Source organism: Ailuropoda melanoleuca, chromosome 1, assembly GCF_002007445.2.
Source record: "Ailuropoda melanoleuca isolate Jingjing chromosome 1, ASM200744v2, whole genome shotgun sequence".
Classification (NCBI taxonomy): Eukaryota; Metazoa; Chordata; class Mammalia; order Carnivora; family Ursidae; genus Ailuropoda; species Ailuropoda melanoleuca.
This window is the reverse complement of record NC_048218.1, coordinates 111,616,352-111,630,006: the sequence shown is the minus strand read 5'-3', so window position 1 is coordinate 111,630,006 and position 13,655 is coordinate 111,616,352. Positions and strand designations below refer to the sequence as shown.

Sequence of the window (13,655 nt, the reverse complement as noted above, 5' to 3'; positions counted from 1 at the left end):
AGCTGTTTCAGGCGCACCTTTCTTCCCCACATGCAAGTTACTGAAATCCTACAGTTCACATAATTCGACGTGAACATAGGAACAGCTCCATCATTCATTCCTTTGCCACTGAGACCCAGGCTAGTGACAACAGACCTAAGGTAGCTTGTAGGAAAAGGTGATCTAACACAATGATTAAATCAAGGCCACAGAATAAGAGCACAGAATGAAAAATTAGTGCTTTCATAAGGGAAGGGAATAAATAAGAGAGGCAAGAATCCATCTTGACGTCCAAAAAAACCGGGAGCCAAAGATAGCTGGGTTGTCCCTGCAAAGAAGCACGCAACACGGCTGAGCCTCGGGACAGCCTGGGCCCCAGGGACACGGGCGGAGTCCCAGCAAATGCCCAGCCCAGCTGCCACCCGCGCCTCTGCCACGGGCTGTGCCACTGCTCTCATGCACCCACCCCCGCTCCGTGTCAGAAAAGAACACAGGCCAGGTCCGTCCAGGACAAAACCTCCTCGAGTCATGACACTAGTAAAAGGAATTTCTCCCGTGTGCCACTAAACAGAAAACCCCCGGAAACATGGTCTTCGTGGGGCCACGTTTTCCTAACAGACCCTCAATTCATTTACATTGAGATTTTTGCTTTCCCTTTCTTTCTGGAAATTAGGATTGCACATTAGCTTGGTGACTGTGGCTAAAAGGCCGATGCTTTTTTTATTAATTACATTTTGAGACTTCCTTTGAGGTGAGTTCCGATCAGCTTTCCAAATAAATTCCAATTCCCCTTCTGGTGCAGAGCGGATAGCTGAGGCCCCCGCTTCAACAGTAGAAAACCTACCTCCGTACGTGTCTGTAGGACTCAGCCGTAATCCGAAGAGCCAGGTGGTATCTTAGCTTCTAATATGTCGCTCTCCATACTCAAGCGAGCGTAAGACAAGATGCTGGAGGTCAGCCTGCCTTAAAATTGGGGGAAGTTTCTCCCCAAAAGGCAATTCTAGCTTCCTTCTCATGAACTGAAGAAGATTAATTTGCTTAAGAATTGCCATTGGGGGGGCACCTGGGTGGCATAGCGGTTGAGCGTCTGCCTTCGGCTCAGGGCGTGATCCCAGCGTTATGGGATCGAGCCCCACATCAGGTTCCTCCGCTATGAGCCTGCTGCTTCCTCTCCCACTCCCCCTGCTTGTGTTCCCTCTCTCGCTGGCTGTCTCTATCTCTGTCAAATAAATAAATAAAAATCTTTAAAAAAAAAAAAGAATTGCCATTGGGGATGTTAATGGTCATGAACAGCAGGAAATGAATAGCAGGGCCACTTTAGAGCCCACAGAACATCCGTGGCCACTGCGGAGCCCACACAACATCCATATCATGTAAATGTCCACTCTGGGTACTGAAACTTTTCCAAACACCAGCTAATCAGGTCAACCAGAGAGTCGCAGAGGCTCCCTGAATGAACAATGAAGACGTCACAGACGGAGTAAGCTCATTTTTGTTACTTGAGGTTTTAAACTTACAAAAAGATCAAACACACTATAGAGACCTACCAGGCAGCTGCAGGAATCCTGCGCTGGCAGCTGAGACAGGGGATCCACACGCCAGCATGAAGAATTCTTCCTAATAAACAAAGGAGAGACTCGGGATGATCTTTCAGATTACAGAGCTCCTTTATTTCCATAAAAGAGAGTTGCATCAGCCCAGAGCCGCTCAGGAGATAATCATCTCCTGCTGCAGACACGGCAGAGCTCTTACATTTGTTTTCACAGCTTGAGCTGCTAATCTGATGACAATGTTTTATTACAATGACAATATTTCCATCCTATTAAATGAGGCTCACTTGGCTGGCTGTACGGAGTGTGCTGCCAAGGCTCCCCGGGAGGGGCGTGGGGGCCCGGGGGTCAGAACCAGGTACTCTGAGCGCCACGCCAGCAATCCACAAGCACAAGGAGCCACTAATTCCGCTCCGTGGCCTGACATGGCGATTTCATCAGCATTTACAGAAAAACAATGATCACATTTCCAGTATGAAGAAAGGCCGCCAGACAGAAACGGTTAGGAAAGGAACTTGTATAGCGGCTTGAAAACCTTGCTTCCCGAAGTTCCCCGGTAGCTCCCACCCTTGGAATCTCTGTGCTCTTTCTTACTAATGTTCATAAATCAAAAGTTGCTTTAGAAATACTTATTCTTATCTCCTCAAAAATTGGTCAAGAAGGGAGGAAACGAACATTTCCCGAACAACAGACCCCCTGCTGGGTACTTTTGCCAAAATGTCCTGCTGGCCCCACTTTTCAGAAGAGTAAGTGGAGGCTCTGAGAGATCAGGCAGCTCCTCCGAGATCACACTGAGTAGGACAAGTCGTTGGCACCCTGAGGCCACGCTCGTGGCTCCAGGCTGTGCTGGTCCCACGTGAGAACACCAAGGTGCAAAGCGTCTCGTCCGAAGACAAGAAACTTGCTGTGTCTATTTAAGCAGGTCAGCAAGAGCCTGGCTTCTTCAGGCTCACTCACTTGCCTTGAGATCTGCAGACCACTGGCCTCGAAACTGAAGGACCAGACTTTCCCAGAAGACAAGTCCTGACTGCGTTCGAGAACATATGTCGGATGCCAGCAAGTCTGTTCAGGGTCCTGTCGACAAATAAGTGACTGCCTGGGCACCTGCTTCTCTGGCACGGAGCCCCCTCCCTTTTCCAGCGTCCTCCCCTCTAAAACCCTTCCACTTCTTCTGGAAGACGGCCTTTGGGACAATAGCCTACCATAGCTGGTGGCCGGCTTCCTGAATAAAGCAAACTTTCCTTTCCCACCATCACTTGTCCCTCAAGTATCAGTTTTCCAGGGGCGAGCCATCAAACCTGAGTTTAGAACCGGTACTCGGGCCAGTAACAGGGCCACCCCGTCACCTGAGCTGAGCACTGCTCTTTCTAGAGAACCAGGAACCACTGATGCAGAAAGGAGAGCCGGGTTTAGTAACTTGCCCACGACACACAGCAAAGACACAGTAGAGCTGAGATGCGGGCTCAGGCAGCCAGGCCCTGAATCCGCATTCTCTGTCCCTTCATCACCATAGCTGATCTGCATACTCTCTATGCTTTCAATGCTTGACCTCAGCATCTCTCTTGACAGTCCCCTCTGAGGGAATGTGTCACCAGCAGTCCCTTGCTGCAAGGACCTAACCTCAGGAGCGCTGGGAGTCAAAGACCACCAAGATGATTCCTCATACTGCCAGACTGTTGAATCATGGAACCGACCTTATACCTCTCCCTACCTGGGTTTCACAGTTCAGTGGAAATATAAGATCTGCTTCCCTCCACTCTTGTTCTCTGTAAAGCATTAATAAGAATGGGTGGGGAAAGGGACCATTTTATCTCAGGGTTGGAGGGGAAAGTGTCACCAGATCACGAACCTTGTAAAATGAAACTAAATATACCAGTCAGCTTCCAGAAATTGGCAACTTTAAGCACATTTTAAAATTTAAATTACACACCATGTTTTATTATGAGAAAACTCACATTTTAGGTCAGGCTTATACCACAATAGATTTTTTGGATAAGAAAAGAGGTAAAAGTCAAGACTTCATCATCATACCCTCACATATGAGGCTCGTGGGATCTCGATGGAAAAATAACCCATAAGCAGAATCCCACTTATTATTTTAAAATGTTTCCTCTAATTTAACAATCAAATGATTGGTCAAGTCTGCCAGTAAAGGCAAATGTAGATATCCCTGAATTCAAAACTAGTTTTCACTTACAGAAGGAAGCTTACTTGTCCTAAGGAAAACCTTTTGCTTCCATCTGAGACCTTAGCAAATCAAACCTTATTTTTGTCACATAGGCAGAAATTATTAATATTCGTAGTGATGGGTCCAGGGCAGTCTGCCCCAAAATATGCCACCCTGGCATATCGATTATTTTGAATTAAATTTACAGAGGAAAAAACTGGTAGAGGGCAGGCACTCTGACGCTTTGTCCTGAAAGTAGGAGAAAAGTCTCCCTCCGGAAGGTACCTTCTCTTCTTATCTGGAGAATACTGTATAAACAAACCTTGTTACTCCTTTACTAAATGCCTACCCTAAGCGCAAACTTCTTTGTTTTGTAGAGTCTTTACAAATACATCATTTCTTTGTCTAAAGGGTGTCAGAGCTGCGACTTTGGTCACTTCTTTGAGCTCCTGTGCGTACTAATTAAATTTGTTTTTCTCCTGGCTCATCGGTTTAATGTCGATTTAATTATTAGACCAGCCAAAGAACCTAGAAGGGAAGAAAGGAAAAGCCTTCAGCCCCTAAAATAGCATTCTTGTGTGAGGCAGCCACCTACCCTGGCCTTTTGTCATGGTGACAGGGAAAAGGGGACAGGAAAGGTTACAAAACAGGAATGGTTAATAGACCCGGTGGATTTCCCAAAGAGAAAGGAGAAAACCAAAACAACAGATTGGGGAAGGAAAAGAAAGGCTAAAGAGAAAACCCATGAGGGTGGGCTGCAGGCTGAGCTGAGGGAAGGGACTCACCCTGGGGAGGGGTCAGGGTGGGGAGCCATCCTGAGGGCCTGGAAAGGAACTGTATTAAAACATGTTCTGCTGTCCTTAGCACTGAATCTACTTTTTTCCCTCAGGAAAGATTTGGTAAAGAAATGTCCTTTTGGGGTACCTGGGTGGCTCAGTTGGTTAAGCGTCTGCCTTCGGTTCAGGTCATGATCTGAGGGTCCTGGATCGAGCCCCACATAAGGCTCCCTGCTCAGCAGGGACCCTGCTTCTCCCTCTCCTGCTGCAGCTCCCCCTGCTTCTGTGCCCAATCTCTCTCTCAAATAAATAAATAAAATCTTCTAAAAAAAAATGTCCTTTTATCTGCCAGCCACACTCCAACTGATGGGGCCAGCACTGCTCCCCACGGGCCCTGGGCTACATGTCATTTTCTCCAAGCCCATTTTATATCCTGCCCGGTTCAGTAGAGGGGTGGGAAACAAAGGTATCACCATAGAAGCTCCTGCTTAGTAAACGAAATTACTTTGTTTTCCAACACAAAACTACAGTAAGCCAACATAATTAATTTCCTATTAATTCTTCCTTACTGAGCCCCCTAATAGTTATTCACTCCCGAGCTAATTGCGACATGACTAATACACAGCATGCATCCTTGAAAATTAGAAAAACCCTGCTGCCAATATTGTGTGATTGTCTGGATTTTTATATTTATGACTCCAAAACGTACACTTCGGTACTTAATACATCATTGTGGTTTTATCACTTTCCCACGTGCTCTTCCCAGAACTATAAATTCCTGAAGCAGGGCCAGACCGGGCATCAGTCCTGGTTTCTAGCACAGTACTGTATTTATAGTAGGTCTTCCGTAAATAACAGTCAAGCAAACTTAGAAAGTGGTTTATGAAGAAAGGCAGGCTTTCACAAGTGTCATTAAAAAGTCGCCTCAATGTTATCATTTTCAAAACCTAAGAAGAAAAAAAATCTTCAAAGTCAGTCACCTCCAAACAGATGAAACATTTTCAGTTTCTTTAGTTAAAAAAAATAGTCTTTTCATACGTACAAGTTTTCCCTGAAAGTGAGTAAGTTAAGATACATTTCATATTCATTTGCTACTTTATGCTTTTTACCTTTGGGTTTTATTAAACAAGTTGAATGCTATTATTTATTTATTTATTTGCTACAATATAAGGCCTGTGTTCGTGTTTACCAAGGAAGGGAAGGGGCAGCTATGTAGCTTAACCTACTCCTATGTAACTAACCTACTCCTTGGGCTAACGTTCATACCATGTCATTTAAACTTGCAGGGGAGGGTGGAGCGGGGGGCGCCTGGATGGCTCAGTGGGTTGATCTATCCACTCTCGATTTCAGCTCAGGTTATGATCTCAGGGTCATGGGATGGAGCCCCGTGCTGGGCTCTGTGCTCACTGATGAGGACACGGAATACACGTGAGGTTCAGTGGGGTGGAGTCCGGAGCTGACGACCAAGAAAGAAGTCTTGAGGCGTCTTTGGTGCAAAATTGGTGGTTTATTAAAGCAGGAGGACAGGACCCGTGGGCAGAAAGCGCTACTGCACCGAGGTTGTGAGGGGTGGCTGATTATATACCATGGGGTTGGGGGAGGTAAGGAAAAAGGGGAGGTTGATGAAATACTTTCATATGTTAAAGAAGACTCGAAAGATACCAGAGGCCTTGCTATTGTCAAGTTAAGGCTGTTTATCCCTCTAGTAAGGCATTAACATGAAGATAGTTGGGAACTTCCTGGAGGCTGCAGATTATAAGTGCATTTAATTGTATCTACATTCCCTTCCAGAATCTAGGTTATTGATAGAAATGCTTCCTTCTTGTAAACTGCTAAAACATTTGTAAACTGAGGGAGACTTAAGTCTTGCAGGATTGTGGTATCTATAGGTTAACTATTTCTTTGTCCTTTGGGGCAGCCAGGAATGCCTGAGGGATGTCCGGTACATCCCATGATGGGGGGGGAGGGGTTGCGGGGTGTTTCTGCTTTGTCCTCAGCTTGCCTTCTGTTCCCTCATCATCACCACCGCGTCTACGTGTCCCTCTTCCTCTGCTCCTCCTCCCTCATCTCTAAAATAAATAATTAAAATCTTTAAAAAATAAAATAAAAGAAACTTGCAATGGGAAAGACCAGTCAGGCAGGGAGACGGCTCTCGGGGTCTGTGGGGCTGTGGTTGGAGTGCGCACTGTCACAAAAGCAACGGATACTTACGGGTCTGGGTTTAAATCAGCACAGAGGGGATCTTGATCTCCAAACTTCCGCAAAAGCACATGGGCGAGCTCCTGGCCCTCGCTCCCACTCCCGCTGCTGCTCATTGGAAGACAAAAGAAATAAGGCGGCCCTGTTAGTACTCGCTGGCAGAGATCACAGGACAGCGCACCTTAGCTGAGCTGATCCAGGCAAATGATTCTTAGATGCATGATCGCAGATAAAGCTAACTGTTGAGTTTGTATAGTAAAGCCAAACCAGCAGTCAGATTAAGGATTTTCTCAAAAGCACAGAACTGTCCTCACAGACATGCATTGTTATATACCGATGTTCACAGTGCCTTATTGTTCTCATCTTTTCATTTCTTCTTATTATAATATTGCCATCTTTGGCATTTTTGCATGGTTTTTTAAAATGAATTTTACAGACTACATAATAATTCATCACATTCATATATTAAAATCTATTTTAAAAATTCTCTTAATGTTGGAACTCTGGTTTGGCTTAAATATTCTATTAGCTAGCGCTGCAAAAGAACTTTGTATTTTTATGCTTTTTTTGTTTCTAAATGTGAGCTATATGGAACAACCACTCTCTTGATAAATCCCGTGTGTGCTTTAAGTATACATTGAATTATAATATTTATTTTACTGGCACAAGCATCAGAAGTCAGGTAATAGTATAGGCAGTGTTGCTGAGAAACAACCAAGGCCACCAACACTTAATTTCCTTACTGAAGAAATCACCAGCGATAAGACACACTATTCCTCTAACTTAGGGGAGGTATGGGAACAAACTATATTACATTTCATACATGGATTGTAAGAGACACCTTGACTTGAGAAAATGGAGAAGAGATCCTTTAAACCTGTCTAAATTGGACGGATTGGGAGTGGCCTCATTTGAAGTAATTAAAACTCTGAATTACTTTATTTCTGAAAGAAAATAGGTTTATTACTTTCTAGAACTTACACCGTGTCATTTACAAAATGCTCTTGAATAGACATGGTTGGGAACACTTATCCCCAAGATAAAGAAAACGGATGTATTATTAGCATGATAGATTACTTATATGTAAATGGCGGCCTCAAATCTCTTTGGAAAGAAGCAGCACATACATTAGCAAATGCACACAAAGGTTTATTGTAAAGAACTTAAAGCAGCAGCGTCCCTTAAGCAATGTAAGACCCTCAATGTCAAGTTCAACCACGGCTTCTTCTGATTTGTTTATGGACAGTGAGATGCTGATTCCCAAATACTGCTCTGAATTGCTACTGGCAATCAAATACAGGGGTGGAGGTGGTCAGGCTTACCTCACCACCACGTCTAGGAAGCACCAATAACAGCTCAAAACGAAAAGGAACTTCAGTAATTCCCACAGCGCAGCCCTCTACCCAGAGGAGATCTGACAAAGATCTCACATTTTCCTAATCCCCTCAGTGAGCCTCTAACTACCAATCTGAGGTTTTCTCAGCTCCACATTTCTCAGCGGCTCCTCCTTACCTTCCTCGTTACCTATGCACCTTGCAACCAGAGCTAAGACCCCCTTCTTTCCTCAGGCCTTGCCATCTTTGGACAAATACGCCCAGAAGGCCACACCCCGCCCCTACCCCGCCCAGCCAAACTCAACCCCCACGTGGCCCCACCTTGCCCCTCCCAGCCGCGCCCAACCTGCCCAAGACCAGACCAGATCAGCCCCTCCCCCGCCCCATCTGCCCCACCCCTCCTGGCCCCGCCCGGCCCCGCCCAGTCCCCCTAAACCGCCTTCTGATTGGGCAGCTCCTCCTGGGCCCAGTAGCTTCCCCAGAAGTGCATCCCCTTTCCCTGTACTTGGTTGTAAATCCTCTGCGGCCCTTGAGCTCTGCTTGCCTTCTCCTGTGAGCCCTCCTCCGCCTCCTCTCTCTTCTATTGTTTCTGCCCAGCGGCCCCCAGGATGTCGACCCTTGCTTTTAACTGTGCGCCTCTCATCAAGGAAGAAAACCACCCAGGAGAGAAAGGACACCAAGCTTAGGGCCGCAGTTGGAACACAGTAGACTCCGAAAAATAATTCGTGGAACAAACTGAGATCTTACGATTGTGCTGAAATCATAGACCTAATCTTGCATCACTCTCCAGATATTTTTACCTCCTTAAATGTGGTCTTCCTTGACCTCGTAACTTTCAGAGAGGAGCAGTTTTAACGGAAAAGAAAGACCGACTCATTACACCAAATTAGTTTTGTATTTCTGCTGAGCACGACTCTTTTCAGCCCCGCAACCTCGCGTAAGCTCAGGATACAAACACTGCTGTAGCGACCAACACGGAATAATTACTGCTAGGAAAATGCCATCTTCCCCACTGCATAAAATACAACAAAGGTTTTAAAGTGTGCGGGTGGTTTACAACTGGCCTAATAGGATTCCCCGCACTATGGACAGAAAGGCGCAGTGATGAAGCGCGCTGAAATTTGCACCGAAGTAATGTCTCCTAACTAGGCGGTGTGACCTGTGCATCAACAGCCTCCCAGTCTCCGACAAATGAGAAAACACTTTTACAAGGAAAAGGGACATATTTTCCACTGAAATGTTGCCCATAAAAAAGAAAACATTATTTGTGGTATCTGTAGAAACACTCTGGATTGTTCTCTTTTGACCCATTCATCCAAGAACAAATATGAAAGTTTAAAATACTTTTTTCTGGAAAACATATATTGATCTATAAAGTGGTTTCCTTGGAATAATTATTAAGTGCAAGTTTAAAAGTTACGGTTTACTTTCTACTAGATTTTTGCTTAGGTCTAGAGGTCACTGTTAAAAAAAAAAAAAAGGACTGGCTTTATATTGTTGCTGTTGTCTGAAGATTTAAATGCTTGTTCCTAAAACTATTGCTTTGTGTTTGTCTTCAAATTCTCAGCTGTATTTTAAAGTGCTGTTAGAACCACATGAAATCTGTCCTTACAAAGACTCTAGGAAGTGAAAAGTAGTGTTTAATCCTGATTCCAGAGGCAGTTCCTAAACAGGATACTGTTTCTCTCTCCATGTTACTCACAAAATTTACTGTGCATCCCAGTGACCCAGGGGGCTTGTTGGAACAGATGCGTATGCCTAAACAGCACCCCAAAGGGGTTTCCTGTTGTTAATGAGAGCCCCCTGGACCGAAATCCACTGATCTNCCAATCTATTTAGAAAAAAATTAAAAAAAAAAAAAAAAAAGATTCAACACTCTAAAAGAAGAAATCTTATAAGATTACAGACAGAAAACGTTATCTATGAAGGAAAGAGAACCAGGCAAACCAGACTCCGTGCCTGGAAGCTGCAAGGGGGGGCATTACCTACCATCTACTGACAACTCTGAAAAGGACAGCATCCAGAAACACTGATTGCAAACCAAGGTATTATTCACAGAGACAGGCAGAAAGAATGATATCTGCAGATCCGCAGGACTCCCAAGTGAACCAGGATGGAACACATGAAAGAGATTGAGGTCACTGAGGAGGAACGTGTGTCAGGCAAAAACCTTGCACCTGCCAGCACACCTGTGAAAGCATTTATTATACTCCCCCAGTTTAGCTGATGTGCATCCTTAAGATCCTATGCAACATAAGGATTCTTAGACTAGTGGGAATATGCATGTGAACGGGAGCAGAATATGGCACCCCGAAATATGCCTTTTTGACATAAACTTTTTCTTGAGCTGGCTATTTTTAAGAAGCACATAAAAGCACTGAAGAGGATACATATATGTAAGATTGTAAACACTTTGAAAAAACTTGGCATTATCTCCTAAAGTAGAATATTCACATACTTGTGCAACTGATCAGCAATTACATTTCTCAAACTACCCATGAGAAGCTCTTATATATATAACTGGAGACGTGTCTTAGAATATTCTAGAATGTTCATAAAGCACTGTTCACAATCGCAAAAAAAAAAACAAAACTGGAAGGAGCTCCTAATTAAGAGTCCATCATTAAGAAAGAATATTAATAAATTGTGATATGTCCATACAGTGGAACAGTGTCCAATATTCACAACAAGTGATATGCAGAAATATGCAAAAACATAGAAGAGTCTTAGTGATGCACTGTGAAGTGAAAAAGGTCATTCTCAGATGCAGGAGAGTCTTTTGTACGCTTCACAACAGATAAAGAATTGGAATGTGTTTAAACCAGAGGCAGAGGGATGGGATAATGGGGTACGGAATATACGTTCAGTCCTAGACTCTACAGGCATCAGAGAGATGCTCATTACATAATTGAATCCAAGGAAGCAAACAGAGGAAAGCAGGCTCCGTGTGGCCAGTTCAACATATTAAATCTCGGAGAAGTTTACAGAAAAGGAACCTATTTAACTTTGTTTTGCAAGCTCAATCAATCCCAACAGGAAGATGGAATCTCTTTAGCGACAGAATGGATATCCAAAGGAACAGGGCTCCATGAAACAACCATTTAAGGAATGCCATTGTAAACTAAACCCGATTAGATCACTGCCCACATTTTACAACCTCTTAACACCCCTCTTCATTGTGCTTGCAGGATAAAGACTTCTATGTGAATGCTTGGAATGCCTTCCAACACCTGCCAGAAAAGGAAGACTTTTGCTGGATTACCTCATTACTCTTCATATCGACTCATACTTCTTCCTCTATCTGGGGAAATATTTTCTCCTACCTGCCGGGGGAGCACCTAGTTATCACTGAGGAGACCCAGTTCAGGTGTGAAAGCCTTTAGAAGGCTTTCCTGGACACCCCCAGATGGAGCACCCCACCCTATCCACTTTGGCACAACCCCACACTGCATATCTATGCCTATCATAGCATTTATAAGACTTCCTTGGCCATCAGTTTGTAGGATTATCTCTCAGCTCAACTGTGAGCTTTCTGAGGGTCAGACTTGTGTCTTTCTGTATGTTCGTGGGATGAGAATTAGATCCAGAAAGGCTGACCGTACATTCCATCTTGCTCCCACGAACTGGTGTCAGCTGAGGAATTAATTCACCTAGCACGCATGAGCGCCGTGTCTTCAGGATGAGCACCTGGTCAGCAATGACTCTTTTTTGTTTATTTCCATCTCATCGCACTAAGAGGACAAATTCCCTAACTACCAGCGATTCACGAAGCACTGAAGCCAGTTGGGTCGGGCTGAGAGACCGTTCACCTGCAGGCTGTGGGAGGAGTAAAATGCCTCTTAAGTTCAAGGTCGGGGAGAGAATAAAGGAAAGGAAATCATCTGTGCGCAAATATTTCAGCGACACCTGGTCTGTGTGGGGCACTATCCAGGGACAGTATATAGATAGTCGACTCTGTCTGAGCGATTTTGTTCGCCATCTGTTTTCTCCCACTGGACTGTGAGCTCTGAGGAAGCCAAAGCTGGGTATGGAACAGGTGTGGTGAAGAACATGGGTGCTGGGTAAGGACACTGAGGTCCCCACTTGGATGAGACTTCATAATGCAATCATGTGTACGTTGAACTGGGAAAGAAACAGCCACACAAAAGTGTGGGCCAAAGAATGCTCCTGGGCTCACAGGTTGGGGGGGCAAGGTCAGGGCTGTGTTCAGATGTCCATAGGCTAGACAAAGCCAAGTGCAGGGGAATAGACCACGTGGATAAGAAAAAGGCAGCCAGAACATGAGGGGTCAAGGGCAGTGAGCACCTCAAAGGTTATTCTGCTAGTAGCACATTTTCCAGAGCCCATGGGGGACCGCCACATGCCTTCCCCAGGCCATCCAGAAGCACAGATGATGGATTAGGTCCACTCCAGGGTATAATGACAGCTGTCACTGAGTACTTAATTTCTGCCAGGACATAGGCCCATTGCTTTCCATTCACCATCTCTTTGAATTGTCCAAACAAAATAACGTGCTCCCATGCTCTCCTAGGATAAAGATAGGCGGTACGTGGGAGGGGACGCACAGGCATACAGACAAGAACATCTCTTAGGAAATGTTCAAGGTGAATGTCGAGACATCACTAGCTACCTACCGTTGCTCAGATGGGAACAGTAGTTTGCATATACCACATTCCAGTTACCACCTTGCAAACCATGGTGGGTGTTTTCCAGATGTCAGACAGCTGATGCATGTAGACCAACAATCTCTGTTAGTCTTCAACTCGTTTTCGTTTCTGATTATCCTTCCGCACATGGGGCCTGTTTTCTATAGAAAGCCAAGTTACTCTTTTTTTCAAAAAGCAACTAAAAATTTGGCCCAATTCAATGGCATTGGCTAAGGAAGGTGCTATGAAAAAGTGGAGGGGGATGAACAGCAGTCCCCCCAAATTTCATGCCCTTCCAGAAAGGCCACACATAATGTGACCTTCTGTGGAAATAGGGTCTTTGGAGTTGTAGTCAGTTAAGATGAGATCATACAGGATTGGGGTGGGCTTACTCCAGTATGGCGGAGGCCCTTACAGGAATTGGAAAATTTGGCCACAGAGATGTGAAGAGAGAAGACAGTGTGAAGACAGAGGCAGAGTGGAGGAATGCCCCTTAAGTCCCAGGTCTTCTTCTGCCTGGGACCAGGTGGAGAAAGCAGATGACTGCTTGGTGGTGGGAACAAAGTCAGCAGACTACGGGCCAGAGTGAGGTCCATGTTCATGTGGGATCCCGTGGGTTTTCCCTAGGGGTGAACTTCACAGTGCATCAGAAACACTCCTTCCTATAAGGACCAAGCACCCAGCCCAGAAGCTGGGGCCATGGAATCTCCTCTAGACATTTTCAACCACATGTAGACAGCCATCTTTCCACAGTCCACGTTTTGTTTGCACCTCCAAGAAGAGACCTGTCCGAGATAATTTCTGAAAGACTTTTCCTGCTACATTTTATTTTGATGGTTGAATTCAACTTCACAAATACTTAATGAAAGTGACCTTTTCTAGACGCTGTGGAGAGAGCTACCCTTACAGGGATGAGTGAGCCTTGATCCTAAACCCTCAAGGAAAGCATGGATCTATAGCCACAGGTTAAAACACAGCGAGAGCCACGTGGCATGATGGACACA

General features: G+C 45.0%; 1 protein-coding gene across 3 annotated transcripts in view; it reads right to left on the bottom strand.

The window, feature by feature from the left end:
* Nucleotides 1-13,655, bottom strand: part of ABCA13 (ATP binding cassette subfamily A member 13) — a 384,829-nt gene that overhangs the window by 136,850 nt on the left and 234,324 nt on the right. For all 3 annotated transcript variants that reach the window (XM_034665342.1, XM_034665320.1, XM_034665331.1), the window contains 2 exons: nucleotides 6,684-6,779; nucleotides 1,527-1,596 (listed from right to left, as the gene is read on the bottom strand). In XM_034665342.1, coding sequence (XP_034521233.1) covers nucleotides 1,527-1,596; nucleotides 6,684-6,779 — 166 coding nt within the window. The remainder of the gene's footprint in view (nucleotides 1-1,526; nucleotides 1,597-6,683; nucleotides 6,780-13,655) is intronic.